The sequence below is a fragment of the Apteryx mantelli genome, chromosome 5 (genome assembly GCF_036417845.1).
Source record: "Apteryx mantelli isolate bAptMan1 chromosome 5, bAptMan1.hap1, whole genome shotgun sequence".
In the NCBI taxonomy this organism is placed as follows: Eukaryota; Metazoa; Chordata; class Aves; order Apterygiformes; family Apterygidae; genus Apteryx; species Apteryx mantelli.
In genome coordinates this window covers 40,965,407-40,992,280 of record NC_089982.1, presented here as the reverse complement: position 1 = coordinate 40,992,280, position 26,874 = coordinate 40,965,407, and the positions used below count along the sequence as shown (strand labels likewise).

The following is a 26,874-nucleotide window of genomic DNA, read 5'->3' as shown; positions in this document are numbered from 1 at the left end:
CACCGCCACACACCATACAAATCTAATCATCTCTAACTTTTTTCCTTGAAGTGGTACAGATTCTAGTGATGAAATGAGAATGTATACAAGTTCTATATTTTCAATGATTTTAAACTTTTCTTACTATTACATTTTAAGTGTGAGATATTTCTAGAGTTATGCTATGAAGGGTTACATCTATACAGACCATTTTGTTGCTTTTCTTTCCAATGAACTAATTTTAAGTTTGGAAATAATGCCTGTCAAACATTTCAAAGCTAAATGGGATATAGCTGATAATGGCTTTAGCAGTGACATTTTAACCCAGTCTTCTGCATACTAATGAAAATAGAGAATTTAACATCAGAAAAAAAAAATCTACAGCTTTGACATTGAGTTAACATTAATTTTTATTAGGGATGCTATTGGGTGATCTTTATTACTTGAAATACCTTCTTCAGTAAGAACTCACAAGGAACACTTGCCATATTTCTCCCTATTTGAATTTTACAACATGTATTCCTTACTTCTATACCCTACGTAATACCACATCAACATGATCCTTCCTTGAAACTTGTTTACATACTATATACACCTAAGATCATTCCTGCAGGAACTCCTTTTTGGCATTTGAAGTATTTCTGCTGGGAATGCACAATATATTGGTCATTCTCATTCAGCAGTACACATACCAACTTTTCAAAAATTATCAGCAGCACAACTGTAGATTAAAAAAAACCTCCACACCAATTTTTGCCCGCATCACTTGGCAATGTCCCTTTAATATTAATACACAGAGAAATAAATTTTTTTCATAAATTTGTTCAAGTATGTGGAACATGTAAAATGCATAAGAATCAATATGGACTTCATTAATGTTATATTTATTTATTTTCCAGCTTCATACAAACTGGATGTAGAAGCATAAACATAGTACATTTCTACCATTTTCAACAAAAATATAACCAATATGTACAATTATTTTATTAAAAATACAAAAGGGATACAGACTCCACCAATGTCTTTCTAAAAGACATACAGGTACAAGTAGTATCAAAAGTATGAGGAAATCACCAGTTAATTGTACATTCTGCACTTGACATCACAGAGCGAACTGAGATTAGCAGTCCTATGGTCTACAATTACTTAATGCTTATATAACATTTGTGCAACTTGTGATAGAGCTAGGATTTTGTATTTCTATATATGCACATGAGGTCCATAGCCTAGAGAATAAAACTGGCAAATAATGCATATTACACGTAAAATTACAAATGCATAATTGACAATGTGATATATAAGCAAATAGACATAAGCTATGATTACAGGAGAGAGAATTAAATAAAGCACTGACATTTGTTTGATACAGTGAAAAAACACTGCAATTTGATCTTTAAAAGTTGAAGCTATTTACGTTTATCTACTGATCAATATGATCAGCTGAGTTCAATGGAAAAAAAAAAATCCAAGACCAGCAGTTCCTCACATTTGAGTACTACTCGGATTGGCAGCCTTCACTTTTCCGGAGTCTGTGCAAAAACAACACAAAAATAGAGGGGAGGGTAATTTCAGTCATTATAGGGTTAATAGCAGCTGTGAGCAGGTGATTGCTACACATTGGCCTTCTCTACACATGCAGTGTTCCATGAAGCCATTAACAGTTGTGACTATTTCTGCATTGCAAAGGCTGGCATATCTAAACTTGTTATTTGTCATCATTTAAAGGCTTGTTTATTCCCTAATGCCAAAATCAATAGATGGAGGTTATCAGATCAGTATTAACAACTGACATCAGCTGTGACATCCCAACTTGCCTTCACTGCAATGTTATCCAGTTAATTTTTCTTTTAATAACTACTTTATAGTAAAAAAAAATAATAAAAATAAAAATAATATATAACTTAAAGGTGGGGTTGCCATCTGTCTCATTAAGAATGGGACACTGTTTTTAGTATGCCATCCTGTATTCCGCAAGGCACAGGTATGAGACACACAGTGTCCTATTTTCCTTCACTGGATAGCTGCAAGCAGGTAGTTCTGCCTTTACACTAGACCCAGCTGGCAATACCGTCAATCCTAACATTTACAAACTTTTTCAGATCCCAGGGTGGGGCACTTTAGGAGTGAAGCGAGATGGTCAAGGAAAGGCTGCATATCCCATAACCTCCGCCCTCCCTTCCGCCCTGCTCAGCCACGTGATACCAATATTGTTTCCAGGAGCTCAGGCTGGCAACCCTACTGAAAGGTAGGAAATAATACTGTAATCATTACGCAGATGCAAGGTTGGATCTCAGAACACAAACACACAGAACTGTAACAAAGGCATTGTAAACAAGCAAACAAGCACTGCCTCCTTGAGGGGTTTCAACGCGTTTTTCTCTTTGCAGATAAAAGGCCAAATGTAATTCGACAACTAGCTTATCTCATTATCCCAGTGAGACTAAGTGCTAGGATTGTGATAAAAATCTAAAAGGAAGATTTAAAAACCCTTCCAGGCATTGGGAAGTGCAGCCAGAGTTAATCATCCTGATGTGATGATCTTGGAATTTGGAATGATACTGTGTGATGTGGTAGACAGCGACAGTGGTAGCTCGGAGATTGCTGCACTGTGTATTTCAAGCAACACAGTTTGAAAAGTGCCAGGGCGATTTCTTCACAGTATTTCACATGCAAGGGGAGAGGGGACAGAAGGGGGAGGGGCAGAGGAAGAAGCCCCATGCTGCTTTAAGGCAGGGAAGGAGGCAAATAGGTCCACCATCCTTTAACTATAGTTCCAAGGCTCCTATTCTAGGGACGTCTTCTTGTGCTCTCCTTTAAGGTGGCTCACTCTGGATCCAGAAAAGCCCCAAGTCTTAGACAGCAGAGACTTGTTCATCTTCTGCAAACACAATAGGATAGGGGAAAATATAATTTAATTCATATAGAACAAGACTGCTACTGAATGAAACAACCTGTACTGTGCTTATATGCTTTCCATTCCTTTGTGAGTATTAAGCATATATTTAAAACAACCTAAATGTCTTTACATTTCAGGGTTCCTGAAAAATATTTCATTGCAATTTTATTCCCAAAGAAAGAAAATCACTACCACTGAGCTAGGCTCTCATAGCCTGATGAACACTATAGATACTTCTAGATATCTAATAGTTGAATAAAGCTCTCTTACATTTTTTCCTGAACATATCTGCTGGAAGTTACTATTTTCTAATGATTTATTTAAATTAAGATTGTATAAAAATTCATTGCAGCTTAAGTAGTCACTGGTAGAAACCATGAGAATTCTCACACTGTCATAGTATTTCTTCAAGTTTGAGGCAATCCTATTATGGAAGTCTCATTTTCTCATCATGTTCAAGTGCAGTGTTCATCCTGCACATAAAGCCTTAGTAACTAAGGAGTTAGGGAGGGAGGGGACAAGTTAGCCTTTCCACCAGTAAACAAAACAAAATATCAAAGATTCAAATGTGTGATTTGGGCACTGCCCTGCTCAAATTTTGAGCATCTAGCCCTGAACATGCAATCCAGTTACACTTGCACTCCACAGAAAAAGAGAGAGACTATGTCTACGTAGTCTCCGTATCACTATAGCTGAGCGTACATACACAGATATGCTTTGTCCACATTGGCAAATGAGGTGGCACAGTAGGAGAGGGCTCGTAATGTGAAACAGTTGGTGTGGAAGACCCAATGTCCACAAAGAAAGAGCTTCAGATAGAGCGCACATGACTATCCATCTAAACCTGAACAACAAACAATGCTCTATGGGACAAAAAGGCACTCTCTGTAGGCCAGGATACTTTTTTGACCATTAAAAGTACAGTTAGCGCCATGCATTAGGTACACTGGAAACTTTCAGGGCAACCAAGGTTGTATTTGGTGAACTTAGGCACTTCCAGAGAAGCTGCCTAAGCCAATTGCTTGGCTGTCCAAGATGCAGGTGGACTTATGTCCCAAATTTTAAGCGATATTTAGGATGAACTGAATTCCTCCCCTTCCAAAAAGTGAACAAATAAAAAGCTTTGAAAGGTGGAAGAGAGCTCAAATTATGGCAAGAATTGCTACTGCAGAACACATTTAGGTAATGAGCTTTGTGTCTGGGAAAACTGAGCATTTCCGCATGCAGTACTCTCAAAATCTAAGAGTTAGAAATTTACCATCCTCCTCTGTGGAAAACCCTTGAGACTGATAGTGAGCAAGACGTGGATCTGACTCATTTGGTTTATGCCACTGAGGTTTGTTCGCAGGCCTACTAGTTGAATGACCATGCGACTGCTGCTGTGGAGTTGATGTCCCATGGGTCTCACATGTCCGTGCCACCATCCTAGACCTCTGAAGTGCTACGTTGTAATCTGGAGGCTTTCTGGCTGGATGACAAACACCTTCTGCAAACTCAGCAATAGGTATTCCTACATAACCAGGAGGAGTTGGAGGTGGTTCCCGATATCGACCCTCTTTTCGTGCTGCAGGAAAACCAATAGACTGCTGTGAGAGATAGTAAGAGGAAAAATGCTCAAAGAAAAATAAATAGGGAAAATTAAATATCAAGCAGCTCAAGACCACAGGAAGAGAAAACTGTAAGAAGGACAAGAGTTGTATATCATAGAGTAGATAAAGAGGTCTTGGAAAAAAAAATAAGCATACAAGGGCAGTACAATAGCATGTAAGGTCTTTCATGCAAAAAAGTACAGAATATACAATATACACAGTATATAGTTATTCTTCCAGTAGTGAAGCATTAGTTTAATAAAATTCACTAAATTACATGGGGAATCTGTTTAAACTTAGCAGCTGAAGCTGTTCCATCACTTGTCCAGAATAAAACATTCACTACTCAGAAAGAAACCAGTGTGGGATAAGATTCAAGAGTACATGGAAGTGGCAACCAGCAGGAATATTGGCATCTCCCCAAATGCATGACTATTTTAACTCTGAAGATGGGCTTTGTGCATAAAAGCCCATCTCTTGTCATTAACATCTTGCAAAAAACCCGAGCAACTGATCCTGATACCTTCCTACAAAAATTACCACTTAATAAGATATGAGCTACAATTCCAAAATGTAGGAAATAAGAGTGGGCCTTATTCTCATGCTTTTTGTATGCATCATGGCCTGCTCTACTTATGCTTGTATTCTCTTGTAAAATTAAATGTGGAAAGTATGCACATAAGAAAAATGACTGAATAAGATCCTACATAGGAGATGGAAAGACCACCAGACCACCAGCTAATCTGTGGATCTTGTTAGGGCTTAACTGCATCTGATCAAGACTTCATTCTGGGTATAGTCAGAAGTTCTCTCTTACAGAGAACTTGCTTAAAGGAAGAAAACTAAGAAATTAAGAATTTTAAACATCTGCAGGGACACAGCAGAGAGGCTTGGGTTTTATGGATTTGTATTTTGGAATTAGGTACTTAAAGCTGTTAATTAGGACTTTGAAACTGAAGACTTCTTTAGCGCTTTAACACATGACCATTTAACTTACAGTATCAAGACACAAAGAGCAGGAAAAAATCCTGACAAAGGCAATGTACTTTCCCCTGCTTGTCACACTATATATTCTTGCACAAGTGGTGAGGATACCATCAGTCAGCATTATGCAGTATGAAATCAACTGAAAGGTCAGTACAAGCTTAAAATGGACTAGAGCTACTTGGTTGGTGGGTTTTTATAGACTAAAAATAATGCCTTGGTATTAGCAAAACCAGTCTCCAATGGAATCAAAGCATTTTTCTTGGAAAATTCTTTTAACTGAGCAAAGAAGCACAAAGAAATTTGAGTTTTATTCAAAAAAATTTGAAAAGTAATTCTGGTGCAGAAGAAATTCTGAGGAATGATTCTATTGAATAGTGCAAACGATCAACATACATTCATCTTACAGTCATGCACATTCAGTGCAAAAAAGCCATGTAAAAACAGTGGCTTCTGTTGGACAGTATTATGCAGAGTTACATTATGAAGCAAAGTGAGTTAATATACCGAAGTGCATGAAAGTATATGGCTGGAAGTTTCAGATCTCTCTCATATTCTCTGAAGTCTCTAAAAATCAGTGGCAAGCACTGCCTTGAGAGGCAAGTTTGGAAGCACACTAGTTCCACATTCTGGTGGAAACCAAGTGTATCAGAGAGTAAAATTAGAGACTGGCATGAACCAGAACCTCAGATCCTGAACTGAACAGCTTCTTCCTCTTCACAGTTCAGTGATTCAGACCTGCACCCAAGCTTTGAGGCAATGGGCCATTACTAAGCAATATACTTGAGTAGAAAATGGAAAAGCAGTTTATCACAGGAGTCTCAGCATGACCTCAATCTGGCAGACTTTTTCAGCTGTGTCAACACAGAATGAATTTCAGACAGTTCTACATATTAACCTGAGAAAGACATTCAAAGAAAAAGGGGATGAAACAAACGAAACTGAGGCAAAATGCTGAGGTCTCAGATGGCCCAAGGACATCTGGGAAGCATAGAAGGAGCAATATGAGAAAAATGTTAAACACTGCCAGAGCCACCTCCATGTTAATTTATATATTATTTGATCTTCCTTTTGTTAAATGACTATAAATGTATTTCAGCTCTAATTTCTTAAGAACCTCTTCAGTTTTAGCTGTCCAAAGACAAACATCTAAATCTGTACATAAGCACTAAGTGACCCCATTTTCAGAAGTAAGGAACGTTCACAATTACCAGACAAGTCATACAGATGTACAAAGTAAAACACTTCTGAAAAATCAGGCCACATTTATTAAGATATCTAAATATAGAATATGGAGCCTTACTGTGAAGAGTAATTCACATTTCAAAACAGAAACCTAAATATATCAACCTCTCAAAATACTGTCCAGCAGTTGAGTTAATTTTTTTGATGTATGGCAGGCTCTCTTGAAATACAAAGGAGTTATCACTTGTTGATGCTCAGTTCCGTGTTATTTCCCCTAGCAATAAATACACTATTAAAGGGCAAAACTGGGGAGAGACTACAAAATGCTTTTTTTGCTTTAAAAATAAAACCAGAATAAGAAAGATACTTTCAGAATAAAACTAAGAACTATAGGCAAATGAATTAAAATACTTTATGGTAAACAAAATTTAACTTACCAATAAGCCCCTTTGTACTACTTGATGATACTGCTATATGAGCGGGCACGGGAGCTGGTTTTGACTCCTCTGCGGTTACAGATGTTATACTACTGGTTTCAGCTTCAATTGAAACATCCTTCCCACCCCTCCGCTTTATGGTACCTGTATCACCTTCCGAGTCCTCTCCCCAGTAGCCTGTTGAGGATGCCCAGCTCGCTCTGGACTGTGCTTGATCAAGGGCCTCCCTACCTTGACTTTGCCTGCTATACTTTGTGCCATGATCGGGGAACATCAGCTGGTCCATGTGACTGCCTGAGGCCCACAGTCCGGCCCCATCGCCTGAATTATCGAAATGAGTATGTCCAAAAGGCAGCGTCTCCCAGCTTCTCTGGTGCTGTATTGTTTGTATGTTGTCATGAGAACCACTCGAACAAGAAGTCCAGCTACCACGGCCACTGTCGGCAGCATCAAGTGAAGCTCTGTCCCCCTGATCCTGTGACAGTTCCTCTGTACTCGGAGAAGAAAGCACAGCTGCTCCTGCATACAAGCCTCTGTTCTCTGACAGTGGTGCATATGAGCTAGACAGACATTGGGGGGGGGGGGGGAAAATCCAGCATTGGAATCGGAGATCATTTAGAAAACATGAAGAATGAGAATCAAGGGAAAAGCAAGCATAATGAAGGTTTTGATGCATTTTCTATTAAGTATTATTGGCATTAATGACTAATTCAATTTTGAGTATAAAACACTTTCATTTCAAGTTTATCTATAACAAAATCAAAAAAAGAAGTAATTACTGGATAGATATTCTGATAAAACTTACCACTTCTTGGGATTTAGTTCAAAAGGTAAGATCATAGCTTTGAAGCTGCCCATTCAGACAGGCAAATCTAAACCTGAACTAGGTTTCTGCTTTTTGGATCTTTTCAGTTTAGGAAACTCTGAAACCAAACTTTTCAGTATTTCTTGCAAATGGAAGCTTATCGGACCATTACTTTTAGAAACACACACTACTTCCTAAAACAAATATGTACGCTTTCAGCTATTGTGCGAGCCTGACACTATCAGTTGCACAGCAACAGCAAAACCTGACAATCAGTTACACAGCAACAGCAAAAACTGACAAAGTGCTGTTTTTATTTAGCAGCTATAAGGGCTCCCACGATTTCCAGGGTAACTTGCTATGCACACAGGAACTCTGGGTCTTCCAAACATTTAAGACATCTGACTAAAGAGTTTGCAAAGCCTGGAATTCCCAGAGCTGAAGCACACCAGCTTTGGAACAGGCCTGCCATCCACAGACCCCTCAGGATTAAAAGCCTAAAACCATCCAGGAAACTGAAGCTTCCAAATAACATCTCAGAAAAGTAAGCGGAGATTAAATGGGAGCCAGAGCTCCACTTATTTTCAGACCAAGGCTCACTGCTACAGATTTGGAGAACTCATAGCGCTAGCTTCCTCACCATTATAAAACTTAATTACCTAGAAAATTACCCAGAAAACCAGCAACCTAATGTGAATTTTAGCTTCCAATTATTTAAACTTTGTTGACTAGGAGAGATATGTGGGATAAAACACTGAGTTAGATAAATCCACACTTTTCTGTGAAACCAAGATTTCTGTTCTCAGCTTGACCACTGAACAATTAGATGATAAATTATTCATACAATTCAGTTAATTCCATCTAGAAAACAGGCTAGAACACTAGTCCGACACACAAAGAGGATAATCTACAGCACTACTGAATACTCAGAAAATAAAAAGCAGTAAGCAAATGCTATATAAACAAATACACACAAGACATATGCATGCTACATGAAAGCTTAATATAAAGTAAATATAAATAAAATTCCTACCCTAAGCTGTATTGATCTGGTTCAATCATGATTCTTCTGTCAATCCTTCCCACACCAAGATTTGTCTCCACGATGCTGACAGAGTGTCTCTGTCTCCTCTCATCATGCAGGGAGACTGGCATGGAGTCAAAAGAGGAATTGCTGACAATACTAGATCTGGAAGAAATTTCACTGTGACCAGAATCTGAGAAGTTATCGACTGTGCCACTAGGAGCCAAAGTATAGCCTGCGTAAGGAACAACATCATGTTACTCAAACAGCCTGAGAAGCCTGATCAGCTATTGTCAGACAGGCTCACTGCTACAGTAGCACACCAAAACTGTGATTACATTTTATTCACAGAAGCAGCACTTAAAAGACAAAGATATGCAACAGAACTTTATAAAATTATATGTTCTATTTCTTAATAAGAGATTCAAGAATGTGGCAACATGACATACTCGGTTAGAATTCAACTGCTCACCTTCCTCTCTCCCCTCAAATTATTACCGAATGCATCATATTTATACCCCTACATTATGAAATCTCACTTCACACGAAAAACCAGCCTGTACATAAACACTGTCACCAGGACTGGAACAAAGAAATGCACCGGATAAGATTAATGCTTCAAGTAATCCAAGAGAGCCTCTTACACAGTTTTCCTGTTCAGCAAAGCTACACTTCAGAGATGAATAGCAGATACAACATGAAGCACAGATGTCTGGGCTGACTGACTGCTTATTACTTATCTTGGCTGAGAGAGGGCCTGAAGTGTTTTCAATTAAGTTAGAAAAAAATATTCAAGATTTTAAAGTTTTCTTTGTGGTACTTGGCTACCTGATTATATTCTAAAAGACAATATTCTATAGCATGTATTACCAGAATTATACAATAATTTGGAGGTAGCATAGGCACTGCCAGACAGAAAACGTGCAAACCATGAAATGCCAAAAAGGCAAATTTAGCTTTTGTTTTAGTATTAAAAAGTTGTACTGAATGCTCTCATCAGCTAAGTTAAAATCCATTAAACATACATTTACACGTAACTGCAGTTTTCATTTTTGGCTTTCAGTCTATATTTAAGCCTCAAAAGACTTCAACTGATTTATCCCAATTCACACCTGCTGAGAACATGGGATTAATTCTGACAGATTTGACTGAAAGAAAAGAATATACCATTAGCTTCATGTTGCCATCAATCTCAGGATCTCTTTTTTTAAAATTTAGAACCATGTTTATGATTTACTCTTTTCAAATATACAGTACTCTTCCCACTGTTAGCCAAGCACAAAATCCCAATTCCTTTTTCAAGAAATGCACAGACATGACCAAATTTATATAAATTCACTCTTTTCTAATAAAGTATTTGGGAAAAAATATGCTGAGATCTTACAAGCTGATAATTTAAGTCTTCCATGCCTAATATCCTCCTCCATCTGACCTTAGTAAAGATCACTTCAATAGAGATTTTGGATATGCATTTGTACTCTCTTGCCATACTCATCTTTCCCCTTTTCCAGTCTCTGCTTATCCAACTGGACTTTTTTTTCACCCCCTTCTTTTGGTTCTATAAACCCCATCTATGCCACAGGTCCATGGTGAATTGCTATTCTTGTTACTGTTCTCCCTTTGGAGACAAGGGGAGGAACTGGTTAGGTCCATTAGTCTGGAGCTGTAAGATCTCAGCTGATTGGCATTGTCACCTACCAGGGTAGGAGAAGGGTTTAGCTATCCACTTGATAAGAAAGCGATACCCACATAAGTTTTAATTCTTTACCCTCCCTGTGAAATTTGGTGAAAGTTTTTATTACAGTTATAGTCTCCAACACTCTAACCTCCTTCAGAGTTCTGAACTCTGGGGATAATTCCAATACACATATTTTAACATAATGTTATATTTTGTAGCTATTAAACTTGACTTTGTTATTATGACTTTACAATATTCTGAAAAGAGAATAACCTAGAGGTTATCTGCAGTACGACTATGCTGTCATACTTCCAAAGTGACTTTTTTGTTTAAACTACATGTGAATGCCTTCAATCTCTTTTTCTTCAATTCATAAGCAGAATAAATACAATGAAAAAGCAAGCAGGTAAAAAAATTAATTCCTTTTCCAAGGTCCTAAATTCACTTAAAAAAAAATAACTACAAAATCATTTAAAATGAACTCAGTCAAGAAAGCTCCATTGTGCAATACCATTTCTCAAATATCCATACACATTGCTTGAAAAATTATGCTGCTAGAAAAATGTTGTTTATCAGTAATTTGAATCCTGAATACCCTAACCCTGCTTTTCATACACAGGTCACATCTCATCCGGATGGATGATACAGCAAATAATTCCTCTAATAGGCCAACGTGCTCAATACTGTACGTTAAATTTCAATCTGCACATGCTGCCACTGGCAGAAGACACTTATGATGGGAAAACTTTATCTGAAGCAGCAGCAATGAGAGCGGCCTAATGCACTATTGTTTCAGGCCATCTTCCCGCCTTTAGCTAATAGGAGGGCTTTCAGGTCTTCCACTAATGCATTACCCTCCTGCTCTCTTGCTGATCGTGTGTAACAAAAATAAGAGCAGCAGTATTTCATCCTGAACCTTTAAATCCTCTCTCAAATTCCTGAAACTCGTAGACTTTGGGAAACAGAATGAGAAATGTTACACATGTCTAATACCTTTCCTTGGAGAACTCTGTGGTGAAGTGGGAGGAGAAGACAGCTGTGAAGATGCACTTGATATTGTATCTTCAGATTGTTTCTTGTGACGGTCCAAACTTCCTTCTTCAGACAATGAAAGAATTTTCTTTAAAGCTTGTGGGGAGTTAATGCCTTTAAGTAAGAATGCATATAGGCAGATGTAAAGCCTGAGATAAATATACCTTTGAATTTCACAATGCATTTATAGAGGGGACACCATAGAGGGAAAAAAAACAAACTTCTAAATATTTTTCATTTGTGAGTTTCCAACACTAGCTTAAATGAGATGAAAGTTTTAAATCTGTTTAAAATACAGTGCTTTATTTCTGCATTTTAGTCAAGCCAGTCTTTCATTTTGGCCACCTAAAAGAAATATTTTATCTCAGAAAGCATAATCTAGAAATTGTGTTTCAGAATACTGCATATACAGATCTATAATCAAGGATATATACGTAATGGTTACTGGGAACTTGAACTAAAAGAGTGAGAATACACACATGTCCTCAGATCTCACTGGGTTAGTGAAGATTTATGCAGTAAGAACTAAAACTGTTCTTCCACTTCTTTTTCTATTCACAGAGCAGTCCAGAAGGTCAAAGAAAGCTGGGAAAGAAGACGGGTAAGACTAGGCTTAAAAAACAAGGTCCTCCTGGAGTTGCCTTTCTTCCTTTCACTTCTGAGAATCGTCTCTGTGCCAACCTATTTTGGGAAACTGAAGAGTAACAACATCCTGAAGATGATACATGGTGTAAAGATCTAGGGCATAAAGAACTGCTTTTCTGAGACAGAAGATTTGTCCACCCCCAGACACAAGACCAAAACCTTGGGATAGTTCTGTTTAAAAGTGAAGATGGAGCTTCTTTGACAGCTTTGCAGTTTTTTTGTGGTAGAGGTTATTTTCAAGTATTCTATGGAATTTGTCTTTGATCTGTTGGAGCACAATGCTGCAATCAATAATTTAGAGCTGTTTCATCAACATAACCTAGCCACCTTTTCAGAAACTGTCCCACCCATGAGCAAAAATGTAGTCTTCAAAGTCCTATTAAGACTAACATTTAGTGGCAGTATCAACAAGAACTAGACAAATATTAAATTGTTTCTTGCTCATTTTGCTACTTCTAATTCCTCTCTACAAGTCTAAGCAGTGTGTAAGTGAAACTAATTGGTGAAATCAGAATTAATCTCTTGTGAAACTACTATCATGTAACGGGAAGGACCAGTTACCCTGTTTATACTTACTGAGAATTTTACAGTACTTCAAGTGATATGTAAAAATGTCTTTAATAATGCATTGGTTATGTATACAGCTGGGACACAGATTTGAAAACCAAATTAAATTAGAATAAATTACTATTGTCCAGTATGTATCACAGTTGCATGCAGACAGCAACACTGGCATAAAAATAAAAAAGCGTTAGGGAGTGGAAGTCAGAGGGACAATTCTCAAAGTGAAACTTGGGGCCTATATTTGAACAGGACTACTGATTTGCACAGGCCTGAATTTCATAATAAACGTTCAACTCTTGAAAAAACACCAGTCTCTGAGGTATCTCAGATGGGTCACTCAAAACAAACTCCAAGTCACTAATCCCTTTGGAAAATGTCCTTGTGCAGATAGAACTAAGTACCTTCCTTCCAGCTGTTAGCCAAAGATAAATACTTATATTGATTAAATTGACAGGATGGTTTCCTAGAAGTTTTCTTTCTGTTCATCTCTAGAGAAAAGGATTTATATGCATACATTGTATGAGCTGTCATAGCTGCTATTTACTACTACTTGAAACAAATGTCTGAATCTTATTTGATTAAAAGTGCTTCCCTGACACAAACAATCAAACCTCAGAGTACTGAGCCAAACAGTTCTTGTTCCACTCACCAAATGGTGGGAGGTCTTTGACCGGCACTTTCTTGCGAGAAGGATAAAGAGATACAGCAGGGACCTGCAATGCTTGGTTTACTTTATGTTGCTGCTGCTGCTGCTGCACTTTCTGCTGGATCCCTGCCCGGGGAGCCACCGGTGATGTTTCAGATTTTCCAGATCGTTTGTCTCCTGGATTTTTTGGTACTATGGGAGAAAATGGGAGAAAACAAAGAATGATTGCTAGCTACAAATACTGTGGGAAGTGCAAAGCTCTCCAACTGCAAATTGAAAGGTCCTCAAATAGTGAAACAGTGAATGCAGTAGGACTCATTTAGAGGAAAAAGGAGAAGAGGAAAAGAGGGAGAGATTTAATTTTCCATTTGAAGTATTTAAGTTATCAAAGGTCCTTTGCTCTGTTTCTCAAAATAGAGCTCATATAAAATAACTGTTGTTATAGTTATCAGAAATGTGACCAGAAGTTATACTGGGCTACCATAAGGACTACAACTGATTTACAATAGACATAAAATTATTAATTTTTGCTACCTTCAAGGAAGGGGAAGGCATAAGACACAGCATTCTCTCAAATCAAAATGAAAGTTATTTTCAACATAAGGTCCCCCCTCCTCTGCAACCAGGGAGAACCCTCCATCAGCTCTCTGAAATACCTGGACAGTAAAAAAAATCCTTGTTCACCTCTCAAGGCTAAGATATGTAGGATGACCAACCCTATTCACACACAGCTAGAGCACATCAGAACTGTAGAGGAACATCTGGCTCCTCCACACCCTTCATACAGATGATTCAAAGGAACCTTTGCGCGCTTCAGCATTACATCTTCCAGAAAGGCTCATCTCCTATACAAATCTATGTTGTTAATTTTTGAGACGAATCCCTTAAAATTTATAGATGTTTAGTACTTGCAGATGATTAGACACATTTTCCAACTCCTCGCCTAGTCATTGTTCCCACTTACTCCTTGAATACAAAAAACAGGGGTATAGTTATAGTCTCCTTACAGTCCGTAACAAATGACAATGCTCACGTGTGTTGGTGGCTGGCTCACACTGCAAAGACAGTGTCTGAAGACTCTCTTCATCCATTTCCAGATCCAAGTTTGAGAGATACTGCTTCACTTTCCGTGCCATCTGAGCATCCTCATATAGCTTTTTAGCATTAAGGAAAGAGCTGCGACGGACCCGCTTTTTATGACCTCCTGTTTGTGCGACATCTAGCACAGCTGCGTTTGTGCTGCCTTGGCTGAGGGACCTGGAGGGAAGGTATGTGGGGGCAGGAGTGGGGAAAGAGGGGAAAAGTGTGACTTAGTCCAGACACAGTATCACTTGATAAACTTGAAACATGCAAAAGACTGCATGAATGTCAGTCTACGGTCAAAGCTTACATGCCTCATTCCAGTAAGTCAAACAGCTATAACAGACAGAAGGATGAGGGTCAGGAAATCTTTTTACTTGGTTACAGGAGCTATTTTAATTATACAAATATTTAATCTATTCTGCTCCAACTAGGCAATATCACTTCACGCATCTAGAAAAGCATTCAAGCTAGCTCTCTCACGTAAGCCAGCTACTGAGAAGATTGGAGCATTAGGAAAAGCTCATGCAGCAAGGCAATGCTGACAGAAGACTATAGCTGAGGCTCAAATTTAAATACATATTTAGAAAGCTTTCAAAGTGTCTTCCACATATTTTTTAATCAGACCATATACAAAATGTACAGCTCAGCTTTACTTAATAAAACTTCCTTCTATGTTCTTAAGTTGAATACAGTGAGCTCTTTGTTAAATAAAATGATCAGCAAGTTAATGATGAAATAAATGCCATGCACATTTCAATGTATGTATGTCTATGTGAAAGCTATGCATTGTTCCTGAATTGTTAAGGGTAAAAACGATGGCTGAATTGTAGTGTAAAAATATGAAGTTAGTTTAGCAGATACTTTAACTTTTAACATTTGTATTTGATTCTCATAATTGCTCATTAGGCATAAGAAAGTTAACAGCAATTTTTAGCTGTTTCAACCTTGCCATTTTTACAACTTCCCTTTTACTGAAAGTCGCTCCCTTGGGCAATTTAAATGGGAGGAGGAGAGGGGGAGAACCCACCCCCATCCCCATCTATAATCACCCATGAATATTTTATGGCTTTTGTGTTTTAATTTCAAAAGCAAATGCACTCCTGGATTAAAACGTATTGTCAGTAGAAAAAAGGGTTAACAAAAGAAAAAATGTCAAAGCACCAGAAAATTAAAGATAGAAAATAGGAAACAATGCAATTGGAAAGGGAAGAATGAATTTCTGTGTGCGTTGTCTCCAACCACTTACCCCAAACTCCTCCATTTCTTCTTCCTGCAAGTGAGAGCCAGGAAGAGTAAAGCATGGGTTTAAGAAGAGACAGAGAAAGATCACAAGCTCAGGAAGAAAAAGACTGGACCTCAGGACAAGCAGTTCTAGAAGCCCACAAACATTTCAAAAGAGTCTTGACTTAGGTACAGTCAGGTATTACAAACTCTTCTAGTTCAAATTAAGAAAAAGAGTATGCATTAAGCTGGCTCTAACATGAAGCCAAAAGACCATTCACTCCACATTTTCTAAAAAACACTCTTACACTAATTAGCATATATTCCCACTTCTTTTAAATCGAAATGATAAGGTGGGTACACATCAATATTTCAAACAGGCTAATACATACATGTTCAAAACAGGCCCTTCCTCTCCCTCCCTCCCAGAGATGGAATCATATTTTTGGAATGAGGCATCTGGCAGCTAAGGAATAATTTAAAACATTTTTATATATATTTATAAACACAAAAGTTAATGATTTCTCCATTTTTAAAATTGGCTTCAATGCATACAATGTATAATTTTGGTTAATTGCTAAAAAGAAACAAAAAAAATGCATATTGTTCCAATATAACAAGGGGACACAGAAGAGGTACAAACTGATTCTGAAATTGAAAAACAAATCAGTTTTCCATGCATACAGAACTCTCCCTGAACAAATACAACTGAGGGCCCACTGTCAGGGGGGAAATCCTTTTTTCTCCAAATATGTGCACAGGCATTCATTTGAAAAGCATCTCTTACTGCTACCTAGCCTTCTCTCAATTGAGAGAGGGTCTGCTGAACACAACAAACTTACCTGGTTCTAAACATTAAAGCAGGATCCATGTTAACTGATGCCATACGACCAACATGGCGAATTTCTTTTGCAATCATTCTCAGCTTCTCAAAATTGACCAAGCCCTCCACTTTTGAATCATTTCCTAGAATCAACAAATATTGACAACATCAGTTATCTGGCAGCAATGTTAGTTTTCCTTAGCTGGTAAAAAATAAAAAATAAATAAATAAATAAAAAGAGGTGAAGTCATTTACTTTTACCTTCATGGAGGAATGTAAGGTCTTTTTTGATAACAGGAAACAGAGGAATAATAGGGGGCTGTAGGCTTTGGCTGTTAAGGACATTACGATATTTTGCCATATTCCTAGATGGATCAAACAAGTCCTGTAGATCTTGAAACAGTTTCTCATACTTGCTTGGAAGTTTTTCCCAGGTAGTTCGGAGCCGTGCAACTGGTGCCAAATTCAGGCCACTTGAAACAAACAGAAAAAAGTTCAAGAACAATAGAAAGAAAGAAGCAAAAACTTCTAGAAGAACACATAATAGTTTTTTTTATAGGAGAAATACAATATCCCAGAATAGCGTACTACAACAATGTCAATACAATACAATAACAACAGCAAAAACTTCCTTTGTGCACTATTACAGGCCAATTTTTATAAAAGCCATAAAAACTGAGAATAGCAGCATGATGCAATCATAAGCAGATTAAGTTATATGTGGAGTAGAAATCAAACCTTATAGAGAGTAGGTATTCACTCTTACTGTTTTGAAACAGTGTCTGAATAGGTTAACAATAATCTAGGAGTACCTCAGGATCACTACTTAATTTCAAGATTCCCAGATTGGAAGAACCACCATCTGCCACCTACATAATGTTTAGGTGGTGGTAGCACAGTGACCCACTCTCATCTGACTTTGTTGTCTCTAGATCCAATTGTTATAACAGACTCTAAATATCTGAGGCTATTCTGAAGCTGTAGCTGGTACAAAAAAACATAGGTCATTCCCCTTAGTGGTGCTGGCATCTTACACACACAGAGGCTAGCCTGTTTTGCATTCATTTCTATCCACTGAAAGTACTGACGCCTACATATATCTTTCCGTCATTCGAGTCCCTGCTAGCAAACAGGCTGCTTTTATTTCTCATTGTGGTCAGCTGAAAAAGCTGAGCTAAAACTCTAGATTTTAATGTCTCAGATGCTGACTGATTATTAACATGGATCCTTGGAGTTTGCTGTCACATCTGATCAGATGGTACTCAAGAACAGTGACCTTCAGGGGAAAGTGACATATTCAATCTGTTTACTAGAGCTTTTGCCAGAGAAGGTGATAAAATTGCCATTTTTAAATGCAACTTCCCTAGCTTTTACATAACAGGCAATATTCGTGGGTTTTTGTTTGTTTTTTTCTGTCCTGCATAACTTGGGAGACTCTACAGGAAATAGGAACGTTTAAAAAAATGTGTTTAAACACATGCATTACAGTTTCCTGCTTTTTCATTCCAGAACTGAGAAAGGTTTTCTCTTTGAGATTTTTGATACATTTTTATTCTTATTAAAAGACCTTCATCTGTGGCATTTTGTAAGGCATTGTAATCTAATTGTTATTGACTATTAGAGTTCTGTATTTCATCTGTGGTAAATTCAATAAACCCTACCCAGAACACTGGCTTCACTGCTTTTATTACTCTCTTTAGTTGTACGTGCTACACAATAGTGCAAAAGTGTACATTCTCATTAGGATCTCTCTTCCCCTTTTTGCATCTAAGAAACTGCCAATTCAAAACAACAGTCAACATACCACAGCTCAATGAATTCGAGATACTGGGAACCCTCTATAAAACGATGAGCTCCCCCTAGGAATATAACCTATTCATTTACGACAACACTATTTTTCTTCGTATAACTGCTGTTTCTTTTGTTTTTAAATAAGTGCAGTAATTTCTCTAGTGCCATGTTCACCAGTGGCCTCTAGCCACAGTATCTTGAACAGGAGGTACATAAATAGTAGTACACCAAATAATATTTCAGCAAACATTTCAATGTCAAGTTCAGATTACCGGAAAATATCTTCCTTATTGGATTGCCAAGTGCTGACGTTAGCAGCGTTAATCAGTTTATTTTAACACTCTGTTCAGGTAATCAGTTTACTCTGTTTAATACAATTTAGTAGACTGATACATTACTCCTTAATAATTTTAATTCTAGGTGAAAAGAAGTCTCAGCTACCTGATGATAGCAAACATTGAGTTGAAGTTCTTGCATTCTCTGCAGTGTAGTGCTATCTTAATGAAATGCTTAATGATCTTCATCCTTTTTAGCTGGTTGGTTTCTCTTAGAATCTCAGAAGCTACCCAGAACGTTTCTTGATTTATCACTTCTTCAAACTTCTTTAGATTAGTGCAACCTGTTTTTGATTTGAGTTTAAACAAGTCATCTATGTATTCCGTAGGTTCAATATTACGGAATAGCTCAAAGTTTCTCATGGAGAGCTGAGTAGCCACCTCAACAGTACTGAGCTGTAGTAGGGAAATTTGGCTTTCCCTTAGCAACTCTTGAGCATCTTCATCTGAACAAAGAGTTTCTGTTTCCATGTTGTTCTTCAGGTAATACCTGTAAAAACAAAATTCCAAAAAAGACTTAATACAAGATACTCAAATACTAGTGAAAATTACAGTAATGATCTAGTCAGAATGATAGAATAAATTGAAGTTCAACAATATTAATTAGAATTTGCATTAAAAATAATTTCTTGTAAAGAAACAGAATATTAATAAGTTGAAAATACTCCTATTCAACAGGATTCTTAACTGATGAGCTGGCATAGTCTGTTGTAAGCCCGCAGTCTCTAGCCTCACCTGCCACTGAGTTGTATCCTGTCAGCAAGCTTCGATAGCTGGTCGGGAAGCCTCCTTTGTTTGATTACACCCTCCGGTGTGACAGAGACTTCACACAGCGAATATGCGTCAGGGGTGGCAGTGAGAGCAAATTCCCTGATTGCCTGGATAACCACTTCTTTTGCTGTTGTGTCTTTACTGATCATGATGTAGCGACTTTGCTGGTCTGCCTTGAAAACCCTCAGAACTTGATCTGGTAAATCTGAGAAAGAGTTACATGCAAGGTATACAATTTAGTAAAGCAGAAAAAAATAACAGTGTAAGAACAAGCAAGGATATCAGTCAGATTACATCTAATTACTAGTGCAATTACATTTTACTTCAGTAATATTGTTTTGTCTCTCCTCTTCCTACAAAACATCTCTTGCATCTACATAGTCTCTAACTCAGTTGCATTAGTTAGTGCAATCTAGATTTAGATCCAGAAATCTGATCTATTAGAGACCTTTTAATGTGGCAGACAGTCCCGGAAACTTAAGAGAACTTAAGTCTAGATGAGTAGGCATAGAGATGCATTGGATTTACCAGCCATATTGGAAAAGGTCTGTAACATAAGACAGAAAATTGTCTCGTATTTGTCCTCAGTCTAGATAAAATGCTGATTTTAAGCAGAGTTAAATTGAGTGATAAAAAGCCTTGTCTAAAGTCCTAGACAAATACTAGCAGCCCAATAAATCACTGCCTTGTTGTTCAAAGTTTTTCTTTCAGAGGTTTCCTTTTCCACAAACCCTACAATAAAGAGATCAGAGCATCTTTGATGACACCAAAGTAGCATTCCAGTGAGCTCTGATTCAAGTAATAATAATAATAATAATAATAATAATAAAAACTCAAGTTAAGATTTTTTTTTAAATAATAAACTAGTTTCATAAACAACTGGGAAAGAAAAACATCAGGTTATAGATGGGGACCTTGGCATGGGTCAAGCTACAGAAATAAGCAAACATTTCCGAAGTATGGGTAGATAAACCAAAGAGCAGCCTGATTTTCACAGGTATTGGGTATTGGTAAATTCTGCTTAAGACTAAGAAAAAATGAGGGCACTTATGACAACACGACACTGAGGCACTGACACACGGGGAGCTTAAGAAAATTAGGCAATTGGCATGCTAGTCTTTCTAAGGATGATTTTAACAAAATATAAACCCATTTACCTAAGTTTGACACTCAACTACAGTGCCACACACAAAGGGAAGGTGCGTGCATATATGTAGCTAGGAAGATCCATGTATAATGGCCAGCTGTATAGATAAATAAAATAGTCCACAACTGCAGTACTATTAATGCATCTGAACATTTAAGTATCAAAATACTCTAGTCTTAATACACTTAAATCATATAATATTAAATGTATATATAATAGACTGACAACTTGGTCTTCATTTCTCTGTGCCAGTATTTTAATTATTAGAAACTGAAACAGTCAAAGACAGAAAAATACTTTATAAATATTTGAGTTCTAAATATATTACTTAAAATAACTTATAATGCAAAACTTATGACTAACACCCATAAAGAAGGTTATTTTTTAAGAAATCTGGGAAGTGATCAGCCTAGCTCCAAATTCTGGAATTTAATAATTCCACAAACTTGTTGATGGATTGAAATCTAGACCCATTAATCAACTCAAATTTCTTGATTGTCATCGTTATATTATAAAAAGAAAACAAAGATATAATTGTACACCACTGGGCTTTTTAACATAGAATATTTTTATATGATAAGGTAAAGTACTTTCAATTGAATTTATTTTTTTTCCTCTGATACAAACAACCTTTTTTTTGTTGTGTGGCATGATTTAAAATCCTGCTCTTCTTTCTTTGATGAAAAATTTTTTGTTGTTTTGAGGTCGCATGTAAAGGTGAAGGTGTGAAGGTGTAAAAATATGAACAAGAAAACAGAAAATAACAGAAAGTCTTCTAAATTTACAGCCAAACATGATATTTTTTTAAAAAAACAAAGCACAAACACCCCCACCTCCCCCCCAAAAACAGCTGCTAGATGGAAACATCCACTGACACAATCAGAATCTTATTTGGCAACCTATGGAAGGAGAGGCTCTACATTAAACCTGGAAGCATGTAACACTTTTTAAAGTTATCACTAAAACATCTATTCAGCAACAGAAATCTCATGACAAATGAACAAAAATTAATCTTTTCTGACTATGGCTGCATGTCTCCAAAATATTCATCTGGGAAGTATTAAGGTATATCTTCTCAGATATGTGCTGGTTTGTCTGCCACAAAGACTGTTTAAGGCTTAAATATTTAAGCCCATAAATTACATTTAAATAAACCTATAACTTTTATACTCACAGTAATATTTCTATAACTTGAGAAGCACCAATACCCAAACACATTAAAATTGAGTGATTACATTATAATTTACACATAATGTGGATTACTACAGGCCATTTTTTAGCCTTTTCTAAGTACTGAGTCAAATGTACATATACTTTATATAGCTAGCAAGCCAATTTCACCTTTTCTCACCAACTCGTTATTGACCTCTGTCTTCCTTCAGCAATAAGCCGAAGAGGGATGCAGAGCAGTGCCTAAAATCATTTCTGCATTTTTTGACATCTTGGGGAATACAGATACCAAAGACACAGCCATTCAGAGAAGTTATTAGAAAACAGGATGTTCTCTAGATCTTGTTGTGTGTTGGTGTTACAGAAACACCGGCTATTCAAAGAAGTGCTATGAAGATAGAAAGCTACCTTGAACAATATTACAGTGAGAGTTCACTTAATACTCCCTAGAAGCAAGTGCTCTGCCCAAGGAGAAAACAACCTGCTCTGTAGGATCACTAAAAGTCACTACGAAGAAATGCAGAAAACAGCAAATACAGTAGCATCATCTTTGCACCATATTTTATCATTAAATTTGTCAGGCTGCATTCCAGTCAGAGCCAATATCAAAAGCACTACAAAGAATATAGAGAAGATGTTAGCAAGTAGTTTGCCACAATGATTTTTAAATAAAACAGCACTTGAAAAGAATTGTATCCATCCCCTTCACTGCTTTTCAGAAAAAGGACTGGAGTGACAAACTGAAGAAAGCAATGCTTTATGGATAGGAATACAGTCCCCTTATAAAGCTTGAGTGAGAAAAACATACTGGTGACTGACAGCTCATCATTAGTCTATTATTTTGACTTTTAGTACAATAGCAAATACAGCACATGAGAAGAAACATTGACATACTTGAACATTTGAAAATAAACCTTTACAAATATATTTGAAAAAGCCTGTGCCAACCAGAAGAGTAACAAAAATGATTTGTTGCAGATTTCAAGCTTAAAGAATGGATGATCTCATTTCCTCCTCAAGCACTACCCTTCCAAAATGGCAAGCTGTTTTATTTTCCATCCTGAGGGATATTCTCCAAAGCCTCAAAGGATGGCAACTCCACTACTTTTCTCTTTCTTCTCCAGTGCATTCTAATTTCTTGCAAGCTGCCTCCATCTCCACCTTTAATTTAGTCCAAGGTAACAAAAGAAATGAAAAATGTAGGCTTTAACATTTTCCAAGTCTCAAGGTAAATAGTGGTATAATTCAACCCTTTTATCTACAGCGTAATCATCCCTAAAGGTCTTAAGGTATATGTTTTTGATTTCAGTGTCCCTTTCCCCTCCTTCCCATCCAGGGAAAACTACTTAGAATTAACTTACAAATATGCAATCTGTGTTTAAACAAATTTTAAGTATAAAAAAAAAAATTAATGAGAAAGCAGTAATTACTTAAAATAGTTTCTGTAAAGATAGTGAAAGGCTGTTAATGACATTACATCATTATTCATCTCACTTCCCGGAACCAAGCTAAACAGCAAAATATTTTTCATTTATTAAACTTTTCTGAACTTCATATTTAATTGAAAGATCTTGGAGAATTGTGATGGCTTTCCTTCTCAATTAATGGAATTTGTTTGAGCTTTGTGATACAGTGATCCCTACAGCTTTGGAAGTTAGCCATTCACTGTACTCAGCATTACGCACACATTATGAGAATCATCCAGTCCAGGTAAATGGCAAGTTGGAGAATGGAATTTTCACCAATTTATAGACATGAAAATGCTGACAAAAAGTTAAGCTCCCATTTATAAAAATAAGTTTAGTGTTTGACACTAGTCAGTAGATAAGCTAAATAAAATACAGATCTTCCAGCCTTCTCAGGTACAGCCTTAGGCACTATGACAGACACACGCACCACCCTCTTGTATTCTTCTTCTCTAGCCCCCCAAAACCTGAGGACACGTGCTGCTTAGTAGCACAGTTTCAAGTGTGAAGATTGCACCAACTCAGCCAGTATGTACACTTATGTGTAAGCACTGACCTTTGAGGTAAGATATGAAATCCCTCAGGCTTTGGAGGACACTGAATTTTTGGTCCTACTTTAAGAAGTGCTCTAGATATTAGACTATAATAACCAAGGTCAGTACAGCTATGATTACCACATCCTCCTCCAGTAGCAATGTTTTCAAACGAAAGATTTGGATACTTAACTCAGAGAAGGTTTCATGCTGAGAACCTTCCTGCAGCCGGAGAAGAGCCCAAATCTCATCCCCTTTGGGAGTTTCAGTTAAACCCTTCACATAAGATAGAAGCTTCTCATATTCTCTCTTTCGCATGCACACACCTCCTACTTTGTCCCACTCTGCTAAATATGTTCACTTTTTAAAATCCCGTTCTGAAATATTTAAGTCACCTTATACACAAAGCATTCAGTTCACAGCTCTAGACAATTTTGCAGGGACAGGGAGTTAACAGGGACCTCTGCAACTATCCCTTACAGACGCAATACAAGATTATATAAGAGGTCTGTTAAGAAAAAACAAAGACACGTCCTCTGTCCAAGTCCAGTGCCCTTTCTCTGTACTGTAAGCATATGATCTTCTTTATCGTATGATCTCCTGTGCTATTTAAGAATACACCAGTCTTCTAAAGACTGATCTACCAGGGCAGATTAGAAAATACCAAGTAGAATAAAAATAAGTTTTCATTGCCCAAAAGTATTCAATCATCAGTAAGAGACGCTCTGTATAGAACGTACTCCAAAAATATAGATCTAATAATACATCCATGTAAAGTATACTGAAGCAATGTCCTAAGAAAAGTCCTAAAGTGCCGCCCCCCCCCCAAAAAAAAAAAAAGTCAAGAAGAGCAAGAACAACAAAAGATCCTTACCGGGTGTAGTGTTGAAATCTAAGATGCGGTGATGCGACTGCAGTAGGTCTGGGTTACTGGATGAGAGGGTTCCACTGACGGGCAGAGCAGGAGGAATGTGCTTACTTTGCCTCAGTCCCACAATGCTGTCATCCTGAGACTGGCCAATTCCAATATCGCTGTGTCCAGAAAGAAAAAAGAGAAAAGAAAATCAGGACTTGCAAACATTCAGAGGTTTGGCTCTACTAGAGGGATGCAGGGATATTTACACCACTTTTTTCTTTTTCTTTTCTTTTCTTTTCTTTTTTTTTAAATAACACTTTCAACAGTTAGTACAGTAATTTCTATTTAGAAGTTAACATTTCTCAGACAATAGTACTTACTGTCTACCCTTGTCAATACCATCCAAATATCCAGAGTGATTAGATCAGCCTGTTCACACTGACAGGTGATCTTCATGTTCACCCCTAAGCTCTGGGGTGCTGCTGGCTTGTTACTTTTTTTGAACATTTTTACAGTGGCTAAGATCTTTTTCCAAAACGTGGTAGGTGCCTTATTCTTGCATCACCTGGACTCTGGCTAATGCTGCTGGCCCCTCAGGGCAGTTCACAAGACCTGACTTTCACAAATCTTTCACTACTATCACAGATGGGATTTATGGCTGTACTTTGGGGGTTATTGTGGCTATACTGCGTACTAAGATCTTGGTACAGATAGATAAGAGAGGATTGTTAAGAACATTCATTTGAGCCTTCCTACCCTGTATCACCTTCTCAGAGCTCCTCTTCACTGAGTTAAATGGAAATGAGGCCAGCTAGCTCCAAAGGACCAGGATAAGTATCTACAGTCGGGCAGTACAGGTGTCCCCTCAGCAGTGCTTGACAGCCACAGATAAAGAACTCTGTGACAAAGGAGAAGGATTTTGCCTACCAGTCTGTGGAGCTAGGGCTAGACTGATCAGAGACAGAGATACCATCCAATAATAGTGGGCACCAATTTGCTTGTTGCTTTTGAATTCATAATCAGCAAGTGAAGCAAAACAATGGGTGCAGGACACAGAGCTGAGGGACTAGCCACTGAAGGGTACAGCCAAAAGCCCTTAGTAAAATGCTCTGAGGATGTAAATGTTGAATGGCAGCCATTATAGAAAATGGAAATAATTTAAAATCTACCCATTATAGACAAAGGAACTTTTTAAAAGGCTGCCTAACACATCTGTATCTACACATGTAAATAAAGCATAAATCGGAAGCTAGATTTCATTGCAAACTGCTGCAACTCTGGAACATCAAGCCACTAAGTTAAACAAAGCAACACAAAAAGCACTCTAGTTTTTGGCACTGTAAGTTGTTGTATAGTCTTCTATCCATTCACAGAAAACCTAGGTCTGATCAGTTATCTTTGTAGGTTTGTTACAGAAAAAGCATCCTTTGTGGTTTACCCAGCACATGCTTGTACCACTTCTGTAAGTGCTAGGAATTGAGCAATGCTCTAGGGAGGACAATATTGCTGGGCATTCGAGGCACAATTTTAATTGCATGGACACAGTAACTGCTTTTTAGAAGGAAATGTCACTAGAAAAGGGCTTGGGGGCATGTAATTTTTTGTTTTGTTTTTAAAAGCTAGGTAACCCCGTATTACCAAAATATTTTATGAAGTGTAAACCTCAGGAAAAATCCAAGTCCGCCAGAAAGAACAGTTCTAGATTCTCCCACAAACAGAAGTTAAGCTGAACCTGAACATCCTTAGTTTTGTACTTCCACATAAAGCCCAAGACTGTGACAAGCAACGATGGTTAATTCAGCACACAACACTTATGCTAAGGCACAAGCAAACTTTTGATACAACTAAAAAGCATTCCCAGCGATTGACCTGTTGCCTTTCCAGCAGGAACCACTCCCCACACACACATGAAGAAAGCAAGTAACAAAAAACCTCCAAAGCCCCAGAACCCCACAGTGCCTTCTGCCCTGGTGGTTATAAACATCTACAGGGTGTATTTCATAGTTGTGCTAACACCAGTATTTTCTATTTTCTTTAAATTCGAGCCAGATGACAAAAACCTCCTCCCCTCACCTCCCCTTTTACTGAGCTGTTTCAATAACATTATGTATTTCTTTTTGGGTTTGTTATATAATCCTGTCATGCTTCACTATACCTATTCTGTGCATCACACCTGAAGTAGCTTCAGTAAAGTAGATCAACCAACAAACTTTT

At 37.5% G+C, this 26,874-nt stretch overlaps 1 protein-coding gene across 1 annotated transcript in view; it reads right to left on the bottom strand.

The window, feature by feature from the left end:
- Positions 1-480: 480 nt before the first annotated feature.
- The window catches only part of RAPGEF2 (Rap guanine nucleotide exchange factor 2), a 301,571-nt gene continuing 275,177 nt past the window's right edge, over positions 481-26,874 (bottom strand). Inside the window, exons 32-44 of the mRNA XM_067297871.1 lie at positions 24,679-24,836; positions 19,453-19,693; positions 18,824-19,207; positions 16,853-17,064; positions 16,611-16,734; positions 15,794-15,817; positions 14,498-14,721; positions 13,468-13,656; positions 11,571-11,723; positions 8,909-9,134; positions 7,071-7,630; positions 4,134-4,439; positions 481-2,857 (exon numbers count right to left, since the gene is read on the bottom strand). Coding sequence (XP_067153972.1) covers positions 2,832-2,857; positions 4,134-4,439; positions 7,071-7,630; positions 8,909-9,134; positions 11,571-11,723; positions 13,468-13,656; positions 14,498-14,721; positions 15,794-15,817; positions 16,611-16,734; positions 16,853-17,064; positions 18,824-19,207; positions 19,453-19,693; positions 24,679-24,836 — 2,827 coding nt within the window. The 3' untranslated portion in view covers positions 481-2,831. The remainder of the gene's footprint in view (positions 2,858-4,133; positions 4,440-7,070; positions 7,631-8,908; positions 9,135-11,570; positions 11,724-13,467; positions 13,657-14,497; positions 14,722-15,793; positions 15,818-16,610; positions 16,735-16,852; positions 17,065-18,823; positions 19,208-19,452; positions 19,694-24,678; positions 24,837-26,874) is intronic.